Source organism: the organism of the source record quoted next, unplaced genomic scaffold, assembly GCF_019419815.1.
Source record: "Pyrus x bretschneideri cultivar Hongxiangsu unplaced genomic scaffold, Pyrus_bretschneideri_v1 Contig10, whole genome shotgun sequence".
In the NCBI taxonomy this organism is placed as follows: Eukaryota; Viridiplantae; Streptophyta; class Magnoliopsida; order Rosales; family Rosaceae; genus Pyrus; species Pyrus x bretschneideri.
In genome coordinates, this window is record NW_025999391.1 from 4,599,593 (window position 1) to 4,624,778 (window position 25,186).

Below are 25,186 nucleotides of genomic sequence, written 5' to 3' on the forward strand. Positions count from 1 at the left end.
GTTGGCGGGTCATCTTCCCACGTTAATTGAACAATTGACAAAAATGTTAAGGATAGAATAATTGACAAAAGTGTTGAGGGCAGAATGAAAGTGACACAAAAATAAAACTTTAGGTATGAAAATAAAATAAAAGAATTTTAGTTATAGAAAATGTAATGTGTAACTAAATATTGAATTTGAATTTGGTGAGTTTTTGCTAAACTTTTTGTTAAAATAGCCGAACAAACTCATTTAGTTAAGGTATTTTATTTTATTTTATTTTAAAAAAAATGACAACTGGTAATAAGCTACTGTTATTCACTCTTTTTGGAAGTCGGAAGACTCGCAGAGGCATTTCAGCATCTTCTTGACCACAAGTCTGATTTTTACACCAGCAACAAATTTCAAACACAAAACCTCAAGTTTTTAGATCCTCTATGTGGCTGAACAACATGGGTATAAATCCTTCTTCTTCCCTCTTCTTTACATTAACAACAAAAAACAACACATACTTGGGAAAATAAGGCGTTACTTTGGAAGGGGGGGATAAGAAATTTTTATCGGTGGTGGGAACAAATTACGTGGCATCTCCCTCTTTCCCGTAAAAGCAAGCGGTCGACACAAATACACTGTCATTGTAATATTTTCGGATGTTAAAACAGAGTTTATTTTTGCTCATCATTATTTAATGTGGTGTATACTCATCATTTTATTTATTATCATTAGATGAGTTTGAATTTCGAGATTCATGTAGTGGATATGAACAAATCTCAAAATTCAAACTCATATAATAGTGATAAATAGGGTAGTGTGCATACACCACACTAAATGATGATAAGCAAAAATGCATTCATTAATACAAATATTATGTAGATAAAAGTTGACATGTAAGTTTATGAGCACGTACGACACAATCATTGTACGAGTGATATGTAAGTTAATCTCTAATTATAAAGTATATTAGTAAAAAAATTTACTCAAAACTATTAGTATTTGAATTACAGAACTTTGTGTTTATGATCAAAATCATTCATATTATCAATCACATTGCAAAGATCATCTCCACAAAAAATCAATTAAAATTAAGATCGTTTAGTCAATCTATTCTAGTAAATACATAGATTGTTTATATTACTTTTACCAATTCCGTTCATTTATTTTCTATACAGTTCGATGACTAAACGATCTTATTTTTAATTGATTTTTTACAGATAAAATCTTTACATGATGATTTATAATATAAACGGTTCTTATTACAAAACCAAAATTCTATAAAGTAACAACAAATAATTTTAAATATGAGTTTCTACTCATTATTTGAGTAGCCATGAATTGTTAATATTGGAGTGAAATGGTAACTTGATTTACCTATTTAATGGAATAAAGTTTCATTGGTGTTATAGTGACGTCACCTGTTACATAACTGTTTTCGCCCACGCGAAAAATTGATAAAGAAATAGAGAAGTCGTTGTTTATAATGGGCACCGGCTACTGGCAATTGTGTTGTACGAAATGGACACGTGTCGGTTGGCATGATTCTCTGCTCGGGAAAGGGATATCTGGATCATTTTCACCAAATCCACCAAATCAAACAATCTGGATCCTTAAAATTTGATCTAATAGTTAGAAACAAAGAACCCCTTTAAAAGTTATAATAACTTTAGTCGTTGTATCAAATTTAAAAAATCTAGATTGATTGATTAAATAAATTTGATAGAAAAGATCCTTAGAGGATCCCATTCCCTCGGCTTGGTACGTGGTGAGCCACGTGTGCTCTGTAGGGACCCATGTGTTCTGCATCTTCGAACTCTCATTGGAAATTGACCCGATCCCCTCATATATGGGAGAAAATGGTTCTCACACAGTGTCCAACTGTTGGTGCATGAGACTTCTGAGCCTGCCATGTCACCCTTCAAGAGTTTGAGTATCAATCTACAAGTCCAGCACAGTACCAGAGAGACTTTGTATATTCAAGGGCCAGTTTTGAATTTTCAATTCAAGGCAGAAATTTGTGTACCCTACGTGAACCAAAATCTGGTTATATACGAAAGTATTGTGTTTGGGTTTTTGAGGTTGAGAACGAGTAGGAAAAATGCATTGAGTCGATGTTAGAGTAGTTAAAACAATACGGATCAGCAACTATCACGATTCGTTAAAGATTCAATACTGTATCACTTTGATTTCTTAAAGAAAAGAAATTGGGTAAATTATCTAGAGTTTAACTTTTGGTATCAAATTTTGATAAACCAACAACATTTTTCAAATACTCAACCAATATGCTGATAGAGATCGGAGATGACGTAAAAAGTTAACAAGTTAATGGAATTTATGATTCAGCATTTAGACGAGTGTTGCTTGAATCTTTTCATGAGCAAATTGTGTTGAGTCTTGTTGATGTGGATTTCATATTAATGTATGTCTTGTGATGTCCCAATCAAAATGTGTAACTTTGACTCATTTTTTCAAAAGCTCATATGTAAGAATTTTTATTGTGACGGGAACACGGATGGTGGTACATCACGTGTTTTTACGTAAGTGGTGAAAATTTTATTTTTTAAGTTATTAACTTTTTAACAAACATATCTCATCATTTGTATAGTGACATGTGATGTACCACCCCGTATACCGGTCACACTGAAAAATCTCTCAAATCAACTCCAATGGTTGGGCTAAAAGCCAAATTTTTTAGCCCAGAAAATTTAGCTTTTCTGTTCCAACCCTTCTGGCTTAAAATTTTAGCTCGAGATTATTAAAGAATGAATTTAGGCTATTTTTTTTTTTCTTAAATTAAATTTTAATAAATAAATAAATATGTAGACTATCGTAAATTAATTTTATGAATATTTTTATCTAAAAATATTTAAATTCCAATAAATATTGAAAAATTACTAAATTTTCCACAAAGCAAGTCTTTAACTTAATGCAACTGATAATTCATAAACCACATAATTAATAAACTACATAAACTTAATACAAACAACAATTAATAAAGCACATAATTTATACACTACATAAACTTAATAATCATATCCACCATCTTCACTTGATGATGGACTTCGCGATTGAATTGGGATATAGGGTTCAGAGGATTCATCATCTTGAAACATACTCTTTGAGGCAGACTTTCGCAAAATTTCTTTTTGCTTACCAGGTAAGAACTTCTTCCTCTCTAGAGTGTATTTATTGAGGTCCTCCATCATCAAATTAACTTCAAACCCATGCCAAGTATAAAGCCACATCTTCCTCACAGGTCCAAGTACGACCTCTAATATGCTCTCTTGCCATGTTGAACAATTTGGAAATTGAAAGAAATGGTAGAAAGATAAATTGGAAGAATTGTAGGAGAAAATTGAGTTTTGTGTGGATGTTTGAACAAATACATAGGTATTTATAGAGTTTTTGGATGAATTTTGAGTTAAATAATTTTTTTAATTATTTTAGCCGTTGGATTTAAATTTGGGCCGTTAGATCTTTTTTTTTTACCATTAGATTTGATTATATTCGATCTTAGCCGTTGAATTCAATGTATTTTAAAATAACATATTATAAAAAAATGAAATTTGAATCTAGACTGTTGGATTAACCAACGGTCCTTAAATCACAGCCCTTGGATGTAATTATAGCCATTGGGAGCCCAAGTGGGTGGCCGATACATAGCCTGACAGAGGGGCCCACCTTGTCGGGAAACCCTTGCAGGCGCACGCGTGTAGCGCGTTGGAGCGTGGACAGGCCGAGACTGGCCCAATTGCCAACGAGTCCACTCACACAGGGGGGAATTTGGCCCAGCTTTATGATTTGGCTTTTAACCCAATGTTTTAGCTTAGGTTGGAGAGTGTTTGGGGGGGAATTTGGAGGAAAATTTGGCATTTAGAACACCATTGAAGTTGGGCTCATAGGTAAGATGTGAAGTCACCAAACCTGAAGACAAATGTGATGCGACTCAAGCACATATTTGTTGCATGCGAAAATTAAAAGAAAATGCATGTGAAGGAATAGAAACACGAATCTCTCTAGGCTTGACTTTGACGAATGGCTCGCATGGAACTTCATTCCACACACCTTTCCTTGTACAAAAACGTTAGGCAAGATACACGCCCAAAGGTTAGGCAAGCAATGATAGGTGCAATTGTAGTCAAAACTGAGAAATAACAAGTTACCTTATTGTATAAGACAATAAAACTACGTGACGTGCAAGCAATGATAGGTGCAATTGTAGTCAAAACTGAGAAATAACAAATTACCTTAACCAATGAGTTAATGTATAAGACAATAAAACTACTTGACATGCTGATTTGACGTTGCAAGTTACATATGCATGCACATTTTTCTTCATTCGATCGTTGGATCTTTATGTCATGTTGCTTGAGCTATTATTTGGTTAATTGCAAGAGAAATCAAAAGCTAAAAGATTTACCATTAGCTCTACTACATACAAAAGTATTGTGTGTGAGACCTCTCGTGACATTCACTGAACCAATATACAATGTTCTGTATATGATTCGAACCCGCCATACCCAAAAACAGTCAAAAAAGGGGAAAAGAAAATTGAAAGACAATTACATCACTAAAACAATAATCATTGTGGTCTAGTATTCCTGAGGATGTTTATATGGTGAGAGAGGCAGCAAAGTGCATATCTAATTTAGTCGCAACTAAATCTACAGATCATGTAAGCAGATCTTTATTAGAATACTTTAGATTGTCTATCCTCATCATAAGAATATATATAAACCCTAGCTAGAATATATTATATGGGTAATATTCATATATATATGCACCTCACATATATTATAATATATATATATATATATATATATATATATATATATATAACCCTAGAATATTTTAGATATGTATGGTAATGTTTTGCTTTAGAATATTATGCAGCAGTTTTATAGTTTCTGTGTGGGGTGAGAGAGACCTGGGAAATAAGGCAACGCATTAATATCTTATATCTTACGTTTTGTGTTCAGAAAAAATGGGAGATTAAAAATCGAATTGTGTACCAACTAGTAATAGTGTATAATATATTTTTCTCTATCTGAGTTAGGAGAGATTTTTCAAAGTGACCGTCACACGAGGTGGTACACCACATGTCACTATATAAATGATGGGATTTGTGTGTTAGAAAATTAATAACTCAAAAAATAAAATTTTCCACCACTTACATAAAAACACGTAATGTACCATCCGTATTATCGTATGAGACTATGTAACTGTCATTTGTGGTTTAAAACAGTCTTCCACTCTTCAGAATAAAACATGGAATCGCGTTTCAAATGAGACTATATTATAATCTCATATGCTGGTTCCAATTACGACTAAACACTAAAAAACGAGGATAGCTAGTTAGGCACACAAAGTGTCATTTTCACCAAACTCTCAAGACCAATTGGGTTGCATGTAATCTGATCTCTCTCTCTCTCTATCTGTTTCTGGGGATCATTAATCAAATTAGCCCACGCGTATTAGGCACGCTAAGCACCACTTAGAGGCAATGATCATCTTTTCTTGGTAACAAAGTGGAGTAAAGGCTCTATTACAGCACTATAAACACACCAATCCATGTCCATCCCCAGCTACCAGGCCAATGGTAATCTTTTCATGTTGCTAACTTGCTATATATTCCTCACCTTAGAAATGAAATCACTATGATGTAGGCACGGACACATGATACAAAATGGAGTAGGCTCAACTTTTAAGTTAATTTTTCCAGGATGGAAATTTTGTTAGTGTTATATGTTTTTATGACATTTTCCAAAATTTACTTTTACGTGTTAAACCTACATCCTCATCTCATAAAGAATCATATGAAAACATAAATTGACCATAAATAATTCTATTAAAACAAAACAACGATAAGAAGAGAAGCAGGAGGTGCAATGGTGAGGTACGGTGGTTATGAGGTAGTATCGGGTGAGTCGAGTATTGAATTCACTGTTCAGTAATTGAAAGGACTTTTAAATATATCATGTACACATTTTTTATCATGTTTGGTATAAAAGTTGGAAGTGCTTGAACTGTTTCTTTTGAAGAAACACATGCTGTGTAAAAGCATTTTTACTGAAAATACTTCTAAACATAAATTATGTTTAAATAAGCAGCTCAAACGAGTTAATGACCTAACTAATTAACGTTACCGATTACCTTCATTTTTTTTCTTATGCAAGAGATGCAAGTGAAGAAGTTGTCGAGTTGTCATATCGTGATACTAGTAGAAAGTTAATAGAAGATCAACCAATCAAAAAAAGAAAGTGAATAGAAAAGGTCCGGGGACCATACTTGTCTGACACTCATCCCAGTTACCTCCCATTTGTTTATGTTCATAGATTCCTGGTTTCATGGGCACGGGAAGCTTCTCAGAACCAGTGAGAGTCAAAGTGATCATACTCCCAAAAGCAACAGATCAATCATGCATTCATGTTAGATTTGAATATACACACACAGATAAGGGATTTTTTTGGGTATAAAAAAGTGAATATATTATGGAGAGAGAAGGATTATTCACATGCTCATGAAAGATCAGAAGATACCTCAAAAACCCTAATTATATAGAGCCCTTTTGACAAATTACTGGTCTCTCTTCACTCCCTATAGCTTTCCACAAAATCTGGGGTTTTTTTTTCAGTCATAGTCGTAGTCTTTAGGGCAAAATATAAAACTTTGTGTCACCATCCAAATTTTAGATGGACAAAAAATTGCCATGGACCGAAAGCAAATATCTTTTAACCGAATTGTGTTATCATCATCACAAGTTTTCAAAGATTAGGATTGGAATTTGGTGTAGCCAATTTTTCTGCTTTGTAACAAAGTAGCAGTTACAAAGGAGACTTTGACCGTCACGGACTTTTAGGTGGACACTTGTGAAGCCACAGTAGTAAGACTACTAAAATTGTCCGGAGGGTACATGTGAATTTGTGATCATGCAGCTAAGACTTTTTTTTGTCTAACCTTTTCTCGTCGACTAATTGACATTTTTATCTTACAAGATAGAAGGAATCGTTGCTCAGTCTTTTTAAATGATTGTTAATTGTTGACCGATAAGATTTCATTGTGTGTACTGTATGATCAATTAAAAGTCGATTAAAAGGCTAACGTCATCTGGATATTTGCAAATTCGGGAAGTAATTTCCAGACTCCACTTTCTTCCCCGGCACTACTTCCTTTCTACTCTTACAAATTTTTTTTTAGTACAATAATGTATTTTACATTAAGGGAAGGGAGAAGTTCGATTAAGCTACACCATGGACAACTTAATTTGGTATCAAATTCGCCATCGACGATATTCGAACATAAAACCTCTCATTTACAAGTAAAGAGGAATACCACAAACCATAATACTGAGTGACATTATTACTCTTACAATTGTATTGAACACTTGTACTGAATAAAACAAAAGTGAATCGATAATATAAACAAAGGCATGGGTGCACCAATATAACGAAAATGTGAAATTACCATCCTACAAATAATTATCCATTCTTGGCCCAATCAACTGCATCGGACCCCCTCTTTTATGTAAGAAAGGGTCCAATACACATTCTAAAGCCTAAAGCCTGAAGTGATGATTTTTAAACTAGGCTCAAAGTAATGACATTTTAATCTTTGAAATTTCAACAAGGGCTAAACCCTAGCATGTGTCTGTTCATTAATTCTGTACCACCTGAGATCCATGAAGCGCCAACATTGTCATTCACTCAGGTTCTAATGCGTGGATTAGCAACATCATATAATTGCACACTTGAAAAATTCCTCCGCTGTCCATGCGCATACAATATTTTAGCCGAACAGCAAGCGAAAAAGGGAATTTGATGGAAACATGCCAAAAAAAGGAAAAAAGCAACTGCAGTAAGAGTAAGAAGGCCAAGTGCATGAAAAGACGCGAAAAAGGGAATTTGATGGAAACATGCTAAATAAAGAAGAAACTGCAGTAAGAGTAAGAAGGTCAAGTGCATGAAAAGCATTTAGACTGGTGTTGATGCAGGACAGAATCAAGGGTATTGAGGAGAGAGAAATAGATAATCTGGGATTCACTCAATCAGGAACAAGGGAGCTCACTTACGTCACTAATCTTAGATTCGTTCACACGACCAAGTCAAATGCTTGATTGAAGAAGGAGAAATCACTCACTTCAATTGCACAAAGCAAAATATATTTTAATTTATTCAAGTCTTCCTAAACATACATATGGAGTCCTTTAAATAGAGAGATCACAAACATTGGTAGGATAAATACTTATTACTAACTATTATAGTTACTAGAAACCTAATAAAACATAGCTTTGAAATATGAAAAGCCACAAACAATCAAATTTAATATAAAAACTATATTTAATGTCGTGCATTGCATCATACTTCTCTTCTCGAAAAAAACTCATCCTCGAGTTTTTAGGTGACTTTTGGCAGGCCCTTCAAACTTTTCCCTAACAGGTACAATAGCACAAGAAATTTACGAGTGTTCGGAATCTTGATCCATACTCTTTCGTCAAATAGATAAGCTCGAAATGGCACATGACTCCAATGGTAAGCAATGCTTCTCTTCTTCAAAGGCTTTCTTCTAGCCAAATCATCATGATAAAGAAATTTATCCCACATATAATCATGAATATCAGAGTAAGTAGTTTTTGCCCAATGTAGAAGTTGTGTATTAATTAAGTCTGAATTTACCACCTCGCTCATAAATCGTAAAGTTTCCTTCACATCCACAATCTTTACTTGGTGCTCAACATTCAAGAAACTACCTTCAAGAATCTCATTGATCATGTGAATAACAATATCATCTTCTAAGAAATTATACAAACTTGAGGAGTATAGCTTGCTTACCTCACTACCATCCTCATCAACTTCATTCACAAAACGATTATTGACTTTGTCTTCATCAATGTACTCATCATAAATTGGTGGTAAATTCCAATCGATGAAACTAGTTTCTTCGTCAGTGTGCTCTTCAAACAAATTGTAAATCACAGCCATGGTCTTCAACCGCAGCGGATAACCTGCTTTGATACCACTTGATGCAGGACAGAACCAAGGGTATCGAGGAGAGGGGAATAGATAACATGGGATTCACTCACCCAGGGGCAACGGAGCTCGCTCACATTACTAATCGTGGATTCGCTCACACGACCAAGCCAAATGCTTGATTGGAGAAGGAGAAATCACTCTTGAATTGAACAAAGCAAAATATATTTTAATTCATTTAAGTCTTCCTAAACATACATATGGAGTCCTTTAAATAGAGAGATTACAAACATTGGTAGGATAAATACTTATTACTAACAATTATAATTACTAGAAACCTAATAAAACATAGCTTTGAAACATGAAAAGCCACAAACAATCAAATTTAATATAAAAACTATATTTAACGTCGTGCATTGCGTCAGGTGTTGCATGCATGTTTGTACAAACTGCAAAATGGGTCCTCATTTTCTGCCTTTATTGTTTTCAGTTTTGTTATTTTGTGCGGGTTAAAGGTATCGTACCAGATTGCCCATGTGAACCTTTGTTTACTTATGGCCCAATTCTAGGACCACCCTCCACTTTCATTTCATGTCTGCATTTTCTATCTTGCAGAGAGTTGAAGGCCTCACTACTTGTTCTTAGTCACTTGGATTCAAAATCTAAAGTTCTTAGTTTGTTTCCATTCTAGTATCTTGGGAAGGAGATGGAAGACCGAAAGTCGAATTGTTGTTAAATTGATAATGGTAAGCACTCTATCATTGAAGCTACGATTTGTATGAGTTGTCGAAATTAAAGCCGATGGCGCTAATTTATCTCAGTGGCAAAAAATAATCATGTTTATGCACCCTGGTGTGAGTTTGATCCTCACCGATCTCCCTACCCCTTAACAATAAAAATGTTCTTTTGAAAATATGACCTTAGCCCATAAAACTCCATTTTCTTTACAAACAATCCAACATAATTTTTTTTTTACATGAATAAAATTCGGTGATCACTAGACTCCACATAAGCAAATTAATTAATTCTATTTGACTTTACACATTTTGTATCTTTCGGATGTCTAAAATATTGTTATAATTTTAATGTAAATAGTTAATTGTATGCGGATTTGAAATGAGATATTAATGATTCTCCAAAGAAAAATACATTACTTATTGGGAAATTTTATTTAAACTCATATTACCTCACTCTAAATCCAACGTAAACTTTAAATGTGAATTGTCTTTTTATCCAATTGCATAGCAGATTTGAGTTTTTGTTGAAAGTTTAAACATAGTGAATTTTTGTCTGAAAAATATAAGTTGTAAGGGCCTATATTTAAAGAACAGAAAAAAATTTTACTTCAAAGTCCCATAGAGTGAGGAGAATATAAAGTGGGAGTTTTTGTGATATATAACATAGTAATTTAAATTTACTTGTGGCATCAACAAATGGGAAACACAAATTATGAACTAAGAAATGGAAGGCAAAATTACGTGTTCCTATTCTCCTAGATACTTTTGGCATCCTACTTTTTATGAGAATGTGAGTTTTTAACTCAAAATCAATCGGCAGTAAGTTGAGATGCGCAAAATTATTTAATTTATCATGTTAAAGCTTTAATTTTCCAACGTGAAGGTACACATTCTCACTGGCGAAGCCAATGAAAGTTCAAGAGGATCACTTGACCCTTCTCACTTCCAAGTTTTTGTTACATGATTGTTTGTATTTGGTTTTTTATATCAATTTTTTTTAAGGTTTTGACCCTTCTGATCTATTGAAAAGTATGATAATTTGATTCTTTGACCTGTATCCTTAGAGATGTAGCTCGTGAATGAAATTTACCATTTTGTATTTTTTTTCCTCTAATGTGTCAACGATGAATGATTAGCTAATCACATAACCCTGATTATACAATTTAAGTCTAATCATGTCACAATAGGAATGTAAAAGTTAATATACAAAATACATTTAAAATCGTCATCAACGAACTTTCAAACTATGATTTGGTGTTATTTTATAAATTCGTAATTTTTTTTCTCTTTCACTTTAAGCTTCTACATATTAATTAAGGTTGACCCCTCATGGTGGAATTTCAGGTTTTGCCACTGCACACTCAACATCTCTGAGTTCTGAATTTGGCAAATAACAAAGAGAGAAATACAGTGGAAAAAACATGACTTGGTAAACCAAAACTTGATGCACTTTCCTTCATTAAAAAATCCAGAGTAGATAACAACAGCCAATTTAGGACAACCCCATTGAACTCAATTCTGCTACACCAGCAAAAATGGGAATTTTTTTCCTTCAAAGGTTGGAAATTTTGGATTCTGAAGGACGATTGAATCTACTTTGAAACAAAGTCCCTACTCATCTCTCAAACCCACAAATGTGAAGTACTAATATTTTACCTATGACAAACACATCTGTAGTGGTATGCACTATGGATGGGGTCATTTCCCTCCACAGGGACTTGCTCAGCTCTGCACTTGTACTTGCACCCTCTGCATTCATTGTAAGTGCATGTTGGTGCTGTGGATCCAATCATCAGTCTCCTTGCATAGTTCATCCTTTCCTTGCTTCTCTATATCGTCAAAATTATAAAGAATCATTGTCAGCAAAATATATCAGAAAATTTATGCTCCTTTTATTTTGATTTATTTATTTGTTTTATATGCCTGTCTATATTCATCACCTGCTTTGGTTTTTCTCCTTGTGATGTAGAGAAATCATTGACCCTTTGATTGTGTGGAAGTTCTGCTACTTGAGTTCTGGACCCTGCAGCAACAATGAAACCTTAAAATCAAAATGATGAACACAAAAAACAAACTTGGCAGAAGTAATGCTATCAATGCTTGGAAATTTGGTGGCTGGGAGCAAGGAAGAAAAAAAAGGGGGAGAATTTTGGGCATCTAACACCCATTTAGACCAGGTGACTAGGTCAGTGTGCCCGCCCATGTACCTAAGTTGAAATCCTCGTTCCCGTATTACAATAGTTTAGACTATCGTTTTTATAAAAATACAATATTTGAAAAAACCAAGAAGCTTGAGTCAAACATTGGGCAACAACCAATTTGGAAAAAGGCAGAATTTTTAATTTTAATTTTATGAAAGAAAGAATTTAGATAACAAAAGGGAAAGAAGGGAAGAGTTTAATTAGCAATGGATAACCTTGTACAACATAAGCTGCAAAGAGTAAAAGTGTTGTGAAGAATGGTAAGAGTAGTTTAAGTCTTGTGGATTTGGCCATCTTTTTCCTTTTCCCTTTGAATGAGAGATGAAATATTTGTGGTCAATATACTGGAAGGATAAGAAGTGAAGGAGAAGGAGAGGGAGAGGTGTGTCGAATTGAGCGAAGTTACTGAACCAGTGAAGAGATAGGGTGGCAAAAATCTGTGCAGTACTCAGACTCGGAGGGAGGCACACATGCACCTACAAGTTAAGGACCCCTGGGTATTATATAACCTAGAAATTATGCCTCTTCGCTCAGAACCCGTGGGAGTATATAAGGGAATCTTTGGTGTGAATTGACTGTAATTCCCATAGCTTATGATGTCATGCTAGGGATGGCAACGGGACGGGGCAAGGACGGGGGTGCCCATCCATTCCCCGCCTTTGATAGATAGCGATTCACCACCCCCCAAATTGTGTTCATATTCATATTTTTTAAGAAAAACTAACGAAAGTCCAAAAAAACCTTAGTTTTAATGAACAAAGACAAATAAATGTATAATGAATAGTACCAGGGAAAGGTAAAAATATGGTTTTTCGTTAAAAGTGAACAATACCGGAAATATTTTGTTAAATCTCCATTTTTAATCTGGAATTTGCCCGCCTCCACGGGGGTTAGTATGTCCAAACCTGCACCGGTCAACCGGCTTATCTTTAAATTTTATTTAATTAGTGTATTTTCTACTCATATGTATATATAAAACAAGAAATTAATCATTATACAAGTATGTAACATGAAAAGCTAATAAAAGGTTTGTTTGGAAGTACTTTTAAAATGAATGAAAGTGCTTTTGAAAAAGATGATTTTGAATTCCAAAAGCACTTGAAATGCTTCATGCAATATGTACCAGTTGTGTACTTCATGCAATAAGCACTTCAAATACTTTTCCAAGATTCACTTGCATTATTACTAGGGATTAGTACCAAAAATATTTTCACCAAAAGCTTTAGCCATTTTAAAAGCTAATAAAAGATGGCTTGTTTGGAAATGCTTTTAAAATAATTGAAAGTATTTTTAGAAAAAAAATGTTTTTGGGCTTTAAAAGCACTTGAAATGCTTCATGCAAAAAGTGCTTTTCCAAGATCATCACTTGCATTTTTGCTAAAGGATTAGTATCAAAACATTTTCACCAAAAACTTTAATTATTTTAAAAGCACTTCCAAATAAACTCATAGTTAATAACATTAAAAAACTTCCATATGGCAAAAAAAAAAGAAAAATTCGCACAATTTTAATAGCTTGGCAACCTCTAATCGGTTGAATTTTTATCCTTCCATGTAGTAGCATAAAAACCTCGAATCAGGTCGGATGATAGTAATACCATAACCGCTCCATATCTGCCTTGGGGTATTAAAAAAAAATGGAAGACTAACGAAAAGTCTAAAAAAAAATTAGTTTTAAAGAAAAATGACAAATAAAGGTGTAGTGAATAATACTAGGAAAATGTAAAAAAAATAGTTTTTTGTTAAAAGTGAACAGTACCGGAAGTGTTTCGTTAAAACTCCCTAAAAAAAATTCTCAAACCCACCCCATACCCGTTTACACTCCTCCATAACTACCCCGTTGGTATCACTACAAGACAAAAGCTCATTTACCACGTTTGATGCCTGTGGTAGGTTGCAAGCTACCACAGGCATTGTGCCTATTAGGAATCTAGATATGATAAAAAGTCTCATTTCTTTAACACAAACAATGCCAATTATTATATACCATGTAACCATGGATTGTGCCCGTGATAAATTGAGATCTAACACCACGTGCTATGGTTGTTTTAGATGACTAATTGACCATGGCTGTCAACCAATGCCTGTCATAAAAAAAATAAAAAATAAAAAAAAAATCCAAAATAAAAAGGAACTATTTAAGAAAAAAAAAATATATATATATATAAAATAATCAATAAAATTGCACATTTTATAATAATATAATAACCACATAAAAAATCACATATTCAAATATCACAAGTTGTATATTAAAGTTAACAACAAATTTAAAACCAATGAATTATACTAAGAAATACCAAATTATCCATCAAGTACCAAATAGGCCTTCAGTAACAAGGACACTCTCACTTAAAGACTTCACATTTATGAGGATACCTCCAAACAAAAGACTTTGAGACTGAAATAATGCCCCAAATGCTTGAGCCTCAGAAATTGATGAATTCTCCTTCCCTTACCTCATCAAAAACCAAATGATGTTCCTGGAGTTTTGCATCGAATGAAGTTCTTGTTAACTACATTGGAGAAGTAGCAGAGATGAATAATTATAAAACCAAGAAGTGAAGTTTTACAGAGAGAAGAGAAATGTGAGAAAGAATGAATGAAGATTTTGTATTGAACTCAATGAACTAAACTTTACAATCTGTTTACAATAGCTATGTACAGCTGACTAGAGGACTAACTCATAAGCTTTGAGTATCAAACTCTTTCAACTAATTATTACATCATCCAATCCTTTACAATTGTTTTGATGAGCTGGCAGTGATGAATTGGTAGTGATATATTCAACATCCCCCCTCAATCTCAACTGGATACCTCAGTTTGGGATTGAATGAGTGCTTTGATAAATGCAGAACTATGAAAGAGAGAAATCACAGCAAAATCTCAAATACCAAACACTGAAATATGGACAAATGGACTCATTGCAGATTGTTCCATTAAATGCTTGCATAGGTACTAGAAGTAAGGAAGGAACATATGAGAAAGAGAGAAATCGTAGCTTTGGTGATGCTTTTTGATTGAAAAGGGTTTTGTTGCCCTGAGATTGTAGCAATTTGAGCTTGCTTTTGCTCCTCATTTTCTTCTCAACTGCGGTCTCCCAGATGTCAGACCCTAGCCCAACCTCGTGGCCAAAGTTTTGCTCACTGATAACACTTGGTGATAAAATGTATAGATGCTACTTGCTTATAGTTAAAAAACAGAAGTTCTAGAAAATTGAACCCACAAACATGAAAGCTACATGAGCTTGAAGAGGTACCACCCAGAAATTCACTAAACTGACAGGTATCCAAAACCTAAATCCATACTCAAGAACAGTGCAATTTCATATTGGTTCTTCCTAAAGAATTTCAACCCTTCAAACTGATGTCTACACCTCTGTAGCTACTGCAAACCAAATAGAAATTTGCACCTTTTGTAGATACAATCTTTCCATCCAACAAATCCAATATTCCTCTATCTCTTGCAGGAGCTTCAATTAAAGAACAACCTCTTATAAAGTTGTAACACACCCTCATGCCTGTTATAACAATTTCTTGCGGGTTATCCTTCGTGGGATTTACCATCAACAACTTCATTTAACATTGGCTTAGGCCTTTAAAACAGAAAATTAACAAACTATAGTGTGGCAACAGCCTTAACTATAGTACCACGGGATCGCCTTTTGTGGATTTTACCAAAATCAACTACTCTTAACAATGGCATCGGCTTTCACAATTTCAACAACAACAAAATCAACATCTATGTAGGATTACCCTTTGTGGGATTTACCTACTCACATCACGGAATTACCCTTTGTGGGATTTACCGTTAACAACTTCTTCTACCATTCGTGGGATTTACCTACTCACATCACGAAATTACCTTTCATGGGATTCACCGTTAACAACTTCTTCAAACTTCATCGTATAATCGGACTTACAGTAGATACATGCTAACAATTGAGCTGGTTAGACTCGACATTATAGGTTGTAATAAGGAAAATACTACACCACTCCTCAATTAGCTCCTGAAAAATCTTCTCAAACATTACACTTCTCATTTTGGTACAAACCATAAACTTGTATATGCTAGAATGCAAGAATTCACACCCATTTCTCCAAACATATCAAGAGTTGAAAAAAATCAAACCCAACAAAAGAAACATAGCAGAATTTCAGTGAAGCAGAGAGACAAGAATCAAAACCCATCTTCAAAACCATCAAAACCCATCGCACCTTTCATTCACATTTCACCACAATTCACCTTGTTGAATACCCAAAGAAAACTCAAACTGGTAGTGCCATTTTCCATTATCCAACAATATTCTTGAAATTGGGAGCACACAGAAATACGAATACCCAAATCTTGAACATATATACTTCCAAAAGAAACACAAGCCACAATCAAGTAGTAGAACCGTAATTTTTAACCAGCAACAAAAAACTTGAAAACCCAAGAAAAGATCCATTCTAATTGTTCAAGTAATTAGAGAAAAGGGATTGAAAACATAACCTTCAAATGAAACTTTTAACCTGGCTCTGATACCATGTTAACTACATTGGAGAAGTAGCAAAGATGAACAATTATAAAACCAAGAAATGAAGTTTTACAAGAAGAGAAATGTGAGAAAGAATGAATGAAGATTTTGCATTGAACTCAATGAACTAAACTTTACAATCTGTTTACAATAGCTATATATAGCTTACTAGAGGACTAGCTCATAAACTTTGAGTAACAAACTCTTTCAACTAACTATTACATCATCTAATCCTTTACAACTGTTTTAATGAGCTGGTAGTGATGAGTTGGTAGTGATATATTCAACAGTTCTGAGAACGTGCTTTTACGTTTCGATTGATCCATATTAAGGCTCTTTATAGAGCTCTCCATGTTTCTCCCTCGCCCTCCTCCTTTGTGCACTACAAATTAAGAAACTGTAAATGACGGGAGTTGACAGCTTTTTTGGAACTGAATAGAGAATAGCGTCCTCCACAGCTTCCCCTAGCAATATGACACTGACGCGGGTTGCAGTCGGAGAAAAGGGTATTGTGATTTAGAATTTTTAATTTTAACTAGTAACTAGAACATATGCGATGCATGTGCAATCAAATTTACCTTTTAATTTTAAAAGTATCGTCACATCCACAGAACCACAACACAATTTATAAAGAAAGAAAAAAGAGGATTTTTTTTTTTTTTTTTTTACGAGAGATACAGAGAGAGGAAGAGGAGAGAAGTGAGATTAACCTAAAAATCAGTAAAATTTGGGTTTATGTAATTACTAAATGCTCATTATTTTTATTTTTGTTCAGTTTTGATTAGAGAGTTAAAATGTTAATTTTTTGAAATTTTGGTTGACAATCAAGGCTCTATTAACATGTAATTTAGATTAGGTATGGTATTTAATTAATTTGTCCCAAATTATTTGATCAATTGTTCAGTGAATCTTCAATAAGCAGGACATTTTAGGGAATTCAAAATTTTTAACCTAGAGCAGTTAATTTTTGCCCTTCTCCCTTTATATTTATGGAATAAACTAACCTTTTGTCACATGCTTACGTGTGTAGCAATTGACTTTTCTTTTATTGTTTAATTGTATTTATTTTCGATATTATTGTTTTTTTATTAAAGTAAATTTTGAAAAATAATAAACTTACTAATCACCTTACATATGTTTATAACTTTTTTTTTTTTTTTTAATTTTAATGGGAAAAGTGCAATTTGAGTATCATGAAAGTTTATTTTTCGCCTTCTCGTTTTATATATATAGATCCGACTGGTTGAACTAAAAATTAAATTGCAACTATAACACTTACAGCCCGTAATAGATTTAGAAACGTGCTGCAATTAAAATTCTTGCAATAACATGCTTGGCTCGTGGTAGTATTGGCCAACTACAACGGACTTGACGTGCGCGTGGTTAATTTGACTTGTTCTACCACAGGCCAGTTTGTGCCCTTTATTAAACAGTTTATTTATAACGGACTTCGAATGTCTCTGGTGAAACTGAACCTTCTACAACGGGTTTTACGCTCGTGATAAATCAATCGTGGTTGATTAGGTGCTGTCTTGTGGTTATCAGGTATCTGCGAAGAACCAAACTCGTGGGACTTTTTGCCATCCTATCTGTCAGACATTGGTCCAGTTTTATATTTTGAAAGGGCAGGAATGAGATTTTGAGTTGGCAAATCAGAAGCGTGGTGACAAATCTTCACCCTAGAGAGCAATTCTGCAGTGTACACAAATTGTGTGGTTTACACAAAAAGAATTTGCCCTACAATACCAGCATCAGGGTTTCCAGGTCCCAGCAGCCTTAGAAATCCTCCACACAAATATAAATAAATAAATAAAAAGGTTCAGACTTGGCAAATGATGCTTGTGTATTTTGCTTCTTGCATAAACTTTTTTTCTCATAAATAAAAAATAGTCATTTGTAAGTGAAAACTCTTTGGTTTACTCTCATATAAATGATGAGTTTGATACTAAATTATCATTGAATAAATTGTGTGGTTTAACCCAACCTTAATATTAATTTTGTGTATCAAAAACAACATCCCTATTTTTTTGTTGTCCCATTTTAGAAGCCACATTTTTGCTAGTTTGTTGGTTCATTCACCAAGTAGCGTGGTATCTATTATCTGTAATATATAGGTATACTGTTTTGCATAGGAGAGAATCTTGTCTGGAAAAAAAAATGAAATGAGAATAGTATGAATACTCTCTCTTGTCAAAACAAAGTACAATGAAGAATCGAACCAAAGTGTGTTATTCACTGTAAACTGAGCACCCGACAAATGGAAATTTACTGACGTGAAAAGATTGCAAAACAGTATAATTGACACCACAAAGTACATGTATGCATGTAGCAGGTCAATTGATAGTAAGGTAGCTTCTGCTACGATGTAAGACACTTTGCATCATCATGCATGGGAGGTAGATATCTACATAGCGTTTGGAAGATGAGACCTTTCATTATTTCGGGTGTATATCATGTAACTTTCGAAAATTTCAAATAATGACAATAATAAGGACATGATTATTTGGTCTAGCAACACTCAGTCTTCATTTAATTAAAGTAAATCTTGGGTTCAAATATCTTGAATGACAATTCTTAATAGAAACTATTAATAATGAGAATATCATATAGCTTAGATATTAGGTTAAATCTTGTGGCATTAGGAATCAAATAAACAGATGTGCCTTTTGATGAGACGATATTATACTATATATTTCACCCTAATCTTAGTTATAATTTATTGGTTATTTTAGTAGACTTTTGATACTTTGTTATGTAATTTCAATGTAGGACATTTGAATTCCTCTAGAGCAAAAAATGATCAAACAGATGAATTTTGGAGTGATTCCAATTGAATGATGTTTTTGAGTCTTTCAAGATGATTATAGCAAAATTCCAGATTTTTCTATCAAGCCGTTTAACCGTGGCGATGAAATAAAGACCCAGCGCACAGCTTTCCCAGATTGACGTTTTTGGACATTTTGGATATTTTGAAGGTCAAAGTGGCATATTTTGAAGAAAATTCCTTCTGAGGATTTGTAGGGGACGCCTCAAGCTTTAAAAAATAGATCTTTTTGGGATTAAATCGGAGTTGATTTGATCAGTCAAAAGTCTGATTTCCTGAGAAGTCTGAATTTCAGTTCTAATAGGAAACCTTTTATTTCCTAGTTATCTTATTCTATTATGTTTCCTAGTTTTTAGAAGACATTTCTAGATAGGATTTTAGTTTGTAGTAGTATAAATAAGGCTTTTTAGCCATTAGAGAGAGATTCGGGGCATCAATTTGGAGAACTTAGCTAGGCTTTGACGATTTGTATTTCAAGGTGTTTTCTATCATTTTTCTATTTCAATAAAATTCCTTTTGTTTTATGGTTGTTCGTAACTAATTTTCGTTTGCTAGGGCAATGCCTTGAGCCTTAGTATGAATATGTATTCTTCATTAATTACTTATGATATTATACATGCATATTTTGGATTATTAATCATTGTGTTTAAATTGTCTCTATATCTTAATGTTTAGCTACCATTAGGATGTTTAAATAAGTAATCGGATGCAATTCGGTCGGAATGCCATTGGAGGATTGAGTATTGCTTCTTGTGATTGATAGTTGTAATTTCACTTTGGGCGAATGCCACGTCTTAGGGGTTGCATGGTTTTTTCAAAGGGTTTTCACAAAAGTGTAATGAGTCATGCATGTTTATGTTTGATCTGAATGCCACAGACGGTTGCATGTTTGATATACGATCTAGCTTAAATGCCACAAGTAGAATATGCATAAGGAAAACCTAATCTTCAAAGTTGCATGTGTAATTCATAAGTAATTGGTAAAACTACATAAGACTGTTAAGGGGACGGCGGAACCTAGTGTCCTTTTATCATTATTTTCTAAGATTGTTCCCTTTCAAATTGGTTTCTTTAATTATTTTAATTTAAAATTGGTTTTTAATATTCTAGGTCATAAAATCAACAATTTTGAAACTTTGTTTTAAATAGTTAATTAAGAATTAGTTCAAATACAAATTATTTAATCAATTCCTATGGAAACGACCTTGCTTGAGCTGCTATACTACGATAACTTTGTATTCTTACAAGTATTTTTAGGTGTTTTTATCCTATGGTAAAAATCCTTAACACCTTTCAACATAGGTTTCCTTTTCCAACAAGTGACCAAAAATTTGGAAAAACGGTTAAAGTCGGTTATATCAGGCTTGAAAATTCCCGCGAATGCCCAACTTTGAAGCATACCAAACCTTGCCTCCCACGCCTCTCCAATGTCTTCTGAACAAAAACTTCCCAGAAACAATCCCTTTCCTTCATCCCAACATCTCCCAAAACCCAAAATCTCAGACTCTCTCCTATCCCAAGCAAGGCATTTAACCCTCTTATATCAACCCACCAAACAATGTCCCAATCACATCTTCACCATTAATCTAATCTTATTTCCTTTTTCAACTCTCGTTTCTCCATCTCGAAATGGAATCCAAACAAACCGCGGCAGCAGCTAGTACCACCCGATTGAGCCCTTTCAAGTACTCGAAACGGGTGCTCTTGAAAACCATCTTGGAGAGAAGGGATGGTAGTTTGGAGTTAATTGGTGAGAGGGTTGTGATTGGAGGGTGGGTGAAGTCCTCCAAGGAGGTCAGGAAAGGGCCTGTGCCACGTATAGATGGTGATCATGTGCCGGGTGAACCCGAACCAAGGTCAGAGGTCAGCTGTGTCGAAATTCTTCAGTCTCGGATACCTTTTTTACGAACAATTGTCAAAGTTTTGGGAGGAGGAAGTGGCGGCAATTATCCTCTTAAGGACAAGTTGGAGGCGGCGCTTCATAAGCCCCCGCCACCTTCCACTGTCTTCTTGAAAGTCGGGGATGGTTCTTGCGTTGCAAGCCTTCAGGTAAATATGAGCACTACTATTTGTACCATCTCAACTGAAGATATTTTGTACCATCTCTCTAGACTGGTTGGCGACACAAATTTAGAGATGGTACAAATAATTATGTTGCTTGGAGTAATTATCCAACTTTTTAAATGAATTTTTATAGGCAATGATGAAAGTTATATTTGATGTTTGTCAGGTTGTTGTTGAATCCTCCCTGGCTCCCCCAGGCCAGCTCTTGCATACTGGAACTTGCGTCATAGTGGAAGGCTTGCTGCAGAAACCTTCGGTACTACAGGGGAAACATGTTATCGAGCTGAAAGTGGATCAAGTTCATCACATCGGAATAGTAGAATATAGCACGTATCCATTATCCAAAAAACGTGTGCCTCTAGATAAACTAAGGGAATTTTGCCACATTAGGCCGCGGACAACTACGGTAATTTGCATCTCCCATTGTTATTTGATTGTGTTTCTTCGACTTTTTTATATCTGTTCTGAAAGTAAGTGTTTGACATAATGCAATTAAATTTTGATCATGACAAAGGGCGCATATGATTGATATACACTCTGGTTTATTTCCTAACAGCTTACGTTTTTTATGTCCAGTGATTCCTTAATACGATATGACATATTCTACTTAATTATTTAGGTGCAATCTGTTATGCGAATCCGCAATGCCTTGGAGTTTGCAGCTCACACATTTTGTCAAAACAATGGTTTTCTTTCGGTGCAAGTACCCATTATAACAACTACAGACGGCAAGGGATCCAGCGAAAAGTTCCATGTCACTAGCCTTTTCACCGAAGCAGGTGAAAAGGAGGAGCCTAAGAAAGCTGTTGCTGAAATTGACGGTGTTAGTCTAGATGCTATCAAGGCTGCAGTAAAAGAGAAAAGTAACTTACTAGAGGAACTCAAGAGGACAGACAGCAATAAGGAAGCAGTAGCTGCTGCAATGCAGGACTTAAACAAAACAAATGAGTTAGCATCACAACTGGAAGCAAGAGAGAAATCAAAACCGAAAACTTCTCAGAAGGTTGACAATGTTAAATCTTCTGAGGGTTACTTCTCTAGCCCAACTTATCTAACCACTTCTGGCCGGATGCATCTGGAGAGCTACGCTTGCGCCCTTGGAAATGTGTACTCATTTGGGCCAAGATTTCGAGCAGAGAAAGGAGAGTTCCCAAAACATGCTGCCGAAATGTGGATGCTTGAAGTTGAATTGGCCTTTTCAGAATTAGAGGTATAAGTTTATGTTTTTGGCATGAGTAAGTTTGTTATCTCTTTCTTTGTCAGATCTAACAATTACCTTCTCGAGCTTGCAGGAAGCAATCAATTGTGCAGATGACCTTTTCAAGTTCCTCTGCAAATGGGTAGTGGAAAATTGTTCCGAAGATATGAAATTTGTTTCTCAACGAATCTACAAAACCGGAATTGATCGCCTTCAGTCAATGATTTCAAGTTCATTTGAAAGAGTTTCCTACAGTGGAGCATTAGATGCATTAAAGAAGGTTTGACTATATAACATAGTCCTTGAGTATAATTCTGACAATCATTTCTTTCTCCAGCTATATTATTTACGAAAATATATCGATTTTAACTTGCCAGGTTACAGACAAGAAAATTGAGACAAAAATTGAGTGGGGTGCTGCACTAACTGAAGCAGATCTAAGGTATGCAAATGAACATTGTGGTAATAATCTAAATTAACCATTATCTCAGTTGAGGTTCTTAACATTTTTTTTTTCATGCATTACAGTTATTTGGCTGATGAGATATACAAGAAGCCTGTAATTATATACAATTATCCAAAAGAAACCAAGCCATTTTATGTCCGGCTGAACGATGATGGAAAAACGGTTGCAGCATTTGATATGGTTGTTCCAAAGGTAAGCTCATACTTGCACTTTAAGAAACCATGAGAAACATTTTATCAAAGCTTCCGCATCCCTACAAAAGTGCAAATTAATTGAAAACTGGTTTCGATACTGAAAAATGCTTATTTTTCTCAGGCTGGGAGATTATTTTCTGGTAGCCAAAATGAGGAGCGCATCAACATTCTAACTGCAAGGTACTCACTTGCATTAATAGTCTTATATAATAGCCAAAAACTCAGAAGGTTGTTATTTCTTTCTTGTGAACATAGAAACTAATAAATAAAACTCAAATTTTGGTGTTTCTTGTTTGCAGGATTAAGGAATTGGGATTGGCGGCACAGCAGTATGAATGGTACTTGGATCTTCGCCGGCATGGAACGGTTAAGCACTCGGGATTCAATCTTGAGTTTGATCATATGGTTCTGTTTGCTACTGGCCTGAATGATGTAAGGGATGTCATCCCCTTTCCCAGAAGCCATGGCAAAGCCAACTACTAGTCTACTTTGGGTACAAATTAACATGTAAAGGGCCTAATGGGTGAAAAATTGTATACATACATTGATGGAAAACATATGATTTCATACATGTAAACGAATAAGGAGATTTGGAATTGGGGTGCAAACCTTGTAAATTTGTTTGTAATTGGGATGCAAGCCTTGTAAAAATCTGTCCGTTCTTTCTTTGAAATTTGAATCATTTGGCACCAAAATATGGAATTCCATTAGCTTTAAGGACAACTTAACAAACAGATAATAAAACATGGTTCAGTGCCCCTCTTTACTGCACTTTGTGCATCTTCTTTTCGGAATATTGTATACTAGACGTACAAATTTTATGGATAAGCTATAGCCATTACATTATTATCATCCACGGCATGCAGCGTATTGTTTGAATCAAGAGGGAAGAAAAATGGATAGAGCTCATATCTAACGTAGCAGCTACTATACAAAACTCTACATCCCTTTCTGTTGTTACAAAAAGTTGGGAAATTTCCCACTGCAATAGCTAGGCACTGAGAGCAGCCTAGCTTAGACAAGTCCCTTGTGCACTGCACCAAAGCATATAGTGTCACAAATGGTGATAGCTTTGTCTCACCTTTCCCGAGCCCTCCACTCTCCGGCACAACAGCTTGTGCCCTAATCTTATCTGTCACAGCTCCTAGTTCCTCATTAAACTTCTCGGGGTCGGTCACATTGTCAACATTATAGTAAAATATACCATATGATGTGTCAACTTCCCCAATGAAGCTCTTGTAACTGTACCTCAAGAAGCAATAGTCATACCAAATTCGCGCGTCTGCTTGGTTCGGACAGCGCTGGCGGATTTGCTTCGTGGCGTCTTGGATGCAACTTGAGCAGTCTTTGGTGCCCACAACGTCACCTCTGCACTGAGCCAGGCCATAGACTTGGTCTTGGTTTTCCCCATAGGTGGTAGCCAAAAAGCCGGTTGAGGCAGTTTTCGGAACCAATTCAGCCAACAAGCTATCAATATTTTGTGATATTTGAGTGCCATTACTTATTTTAGTGCTATCTTTGTTGCAGAAATCTCCCAAAGGATCTTGAGCTTCTGCACTGCAATTGCATAAAACTAGCAAACAGAGAAGAATGTGGTATGAAAAGTTCATAATCTTCATATTTTGACTCACTTCAAAGCATAGATGAAGATAGATTTTGTGAGGTGGTTGTTTATATGACAAGCAGTGAAGTGGAGATGGAAGTGGAAGTGGGGAAGCCATTACAAATTAAGCACACATTTTTGACTTTGTTGGCTCACTACATTATATCACCAAAGAATGGAAAAAGGAAAGTAAAGGCTTCCAGAAGGAGATTAGATTCCTTGGCTCCCCTCTTGTTCAAGTCAACAGACTCAAAGTTAGAGTAAAATTGGCCATTCCTAAATAGAACGATTCGAGTTTATAACATCTTATACTAGCGCTTGTTTCAATTATAATTATTTTAGTCTAAACTTGTCTCTCGCGCTTTCCATCACAAAAGTAGTAAGCGTTTCAAAAAAACTCACTCAGGTAAGTTTGGCACGCATATACATTCACATAGTCTAAGTT

The 25,186-nt window shown here is 34.8% G+C and overlaps 3 protein-coding genes across 3 annotated transcripts; 1 reads left to right on the forward strand and 2 right to left on the reverse strand.

The window, feature by feature from the left end:
* Positions 1–11,008: 11,008 nt before the first annotated feature.
* LOC103949594 (EPIDERMAL PATTERNING FACTOR-like protein 9) lies at positions 11,009–12,408 on the reverse strand. The gene is made up of 3 exons (XM_009360707.3): positions 12,093–12,408; positions 11,617–11,699; positions 11,009–11,505 (listed from the first exon to the last, which is right to left on the reverse strand). The coding sequence occupies exons 1-3, from the start codon at positions 12,169–12,171 to the stop codon at positions 11,329–11,331; spliced, it is 339 nt and encodes a 112-aa protein (XP_009358982.1). The 5' UTR covers positions 12,172–12,408; the 3' UTR covers positions 11,009–11,328.
* Positions 12,409–20,772: 8,364 nt separating this feature from the next.
* LOC103949600 (asparagine--tRNA ligase, cytoplasmic 2) lies at positions 20,773–23,709 on the forward strand. Its single transcript, XM_009360713.3, has 8 exons — positions 20,773–21,265; positions 21,447–21,686; positions 21,900–22,490; positions 22,573–22,758; positions 22,856–22,920; positions 23,007–23,136; positions 23,260–23,318; positions 23,438–23,709. The coding sequence occupies exons 1-8, from the start codon at positions 20,846–20,848 to the stop codon at positions 23,619–23,621; spliced, it is 1,875 nt and encodes a 624-aa protein (XP_009358988.2). The 5' UTR covers positions 20,773–20,845; the 3' UTR covers positions 23,622–23,709.
* A 165-nt stretch (positions 23,710–23,874) lies between these two features.
* LOC103949632 (cysteine-rich repeat secretory protein 55-like) lies at positions 23,875–24,859 on the reverse strand. Its single transcript, XM_009360737.3, has one exon. The coding sequence runs from the start codon at positions 24,857–24,859 to the stop codon at positions 23,957–23,959; it is 903 nt and encodes a 300-aa protein (XP_009359012.3). The 3' UTR covers positions 23,875–23,956.
* Between the last annotated feature and the right edge of the window lie 327 nt (positions 24,860–25,186).

Coding starts and splice junctions, on each gene's coding strand:
- LOC103949594 (XM_009360707.3), bottom strand. CDS start 12,171: ATGGCCAAATCCACAAGACTTAAACTACTCTTACCATTCTTCACAACA. Junction 11,700..12,092: donor TGCAGCTTATGTTGTACAAG/GTTATCCATTGC, acceptor TTGTTGCTGCAG/GGTCCAGAACTCAAGTAGCA. Junction 11,506..11,616: donor AAGGAGAAAAACCAAAGCAG/GTGATGAATATA, acceptor TTGACGATATAG/AGAAGCAAGGAAAGGATGAA.
- LOC103949600 (XM_009360713.3), top strand. CDS start 20,846: ATGGAATCCAAACAAACCGCGGCAGCAGCTAGTACCACCCGATTGAGC. Junction 21,687..21,899: donor TTAGGCCGCGGACAACTACG/GTAATTTGCATC, acceptor TTAATTATTTAG/GTGCAATCTGTTATGCGAAT. Junction 22,491..22,572: donor TGGCCTTTTCAGAATTAGAG/GTATAAGTTTAT, acceptor TCGAGCTTGCAG/GAAGCAATCAATTGTGCAGA.
- LOC103949632 (XM_009360737.3), bottom strand. CDS start 24,859: ATGGCTTCCCCACTTCCACTTCCATCTCCACTTCACTGCTTGTCATAT.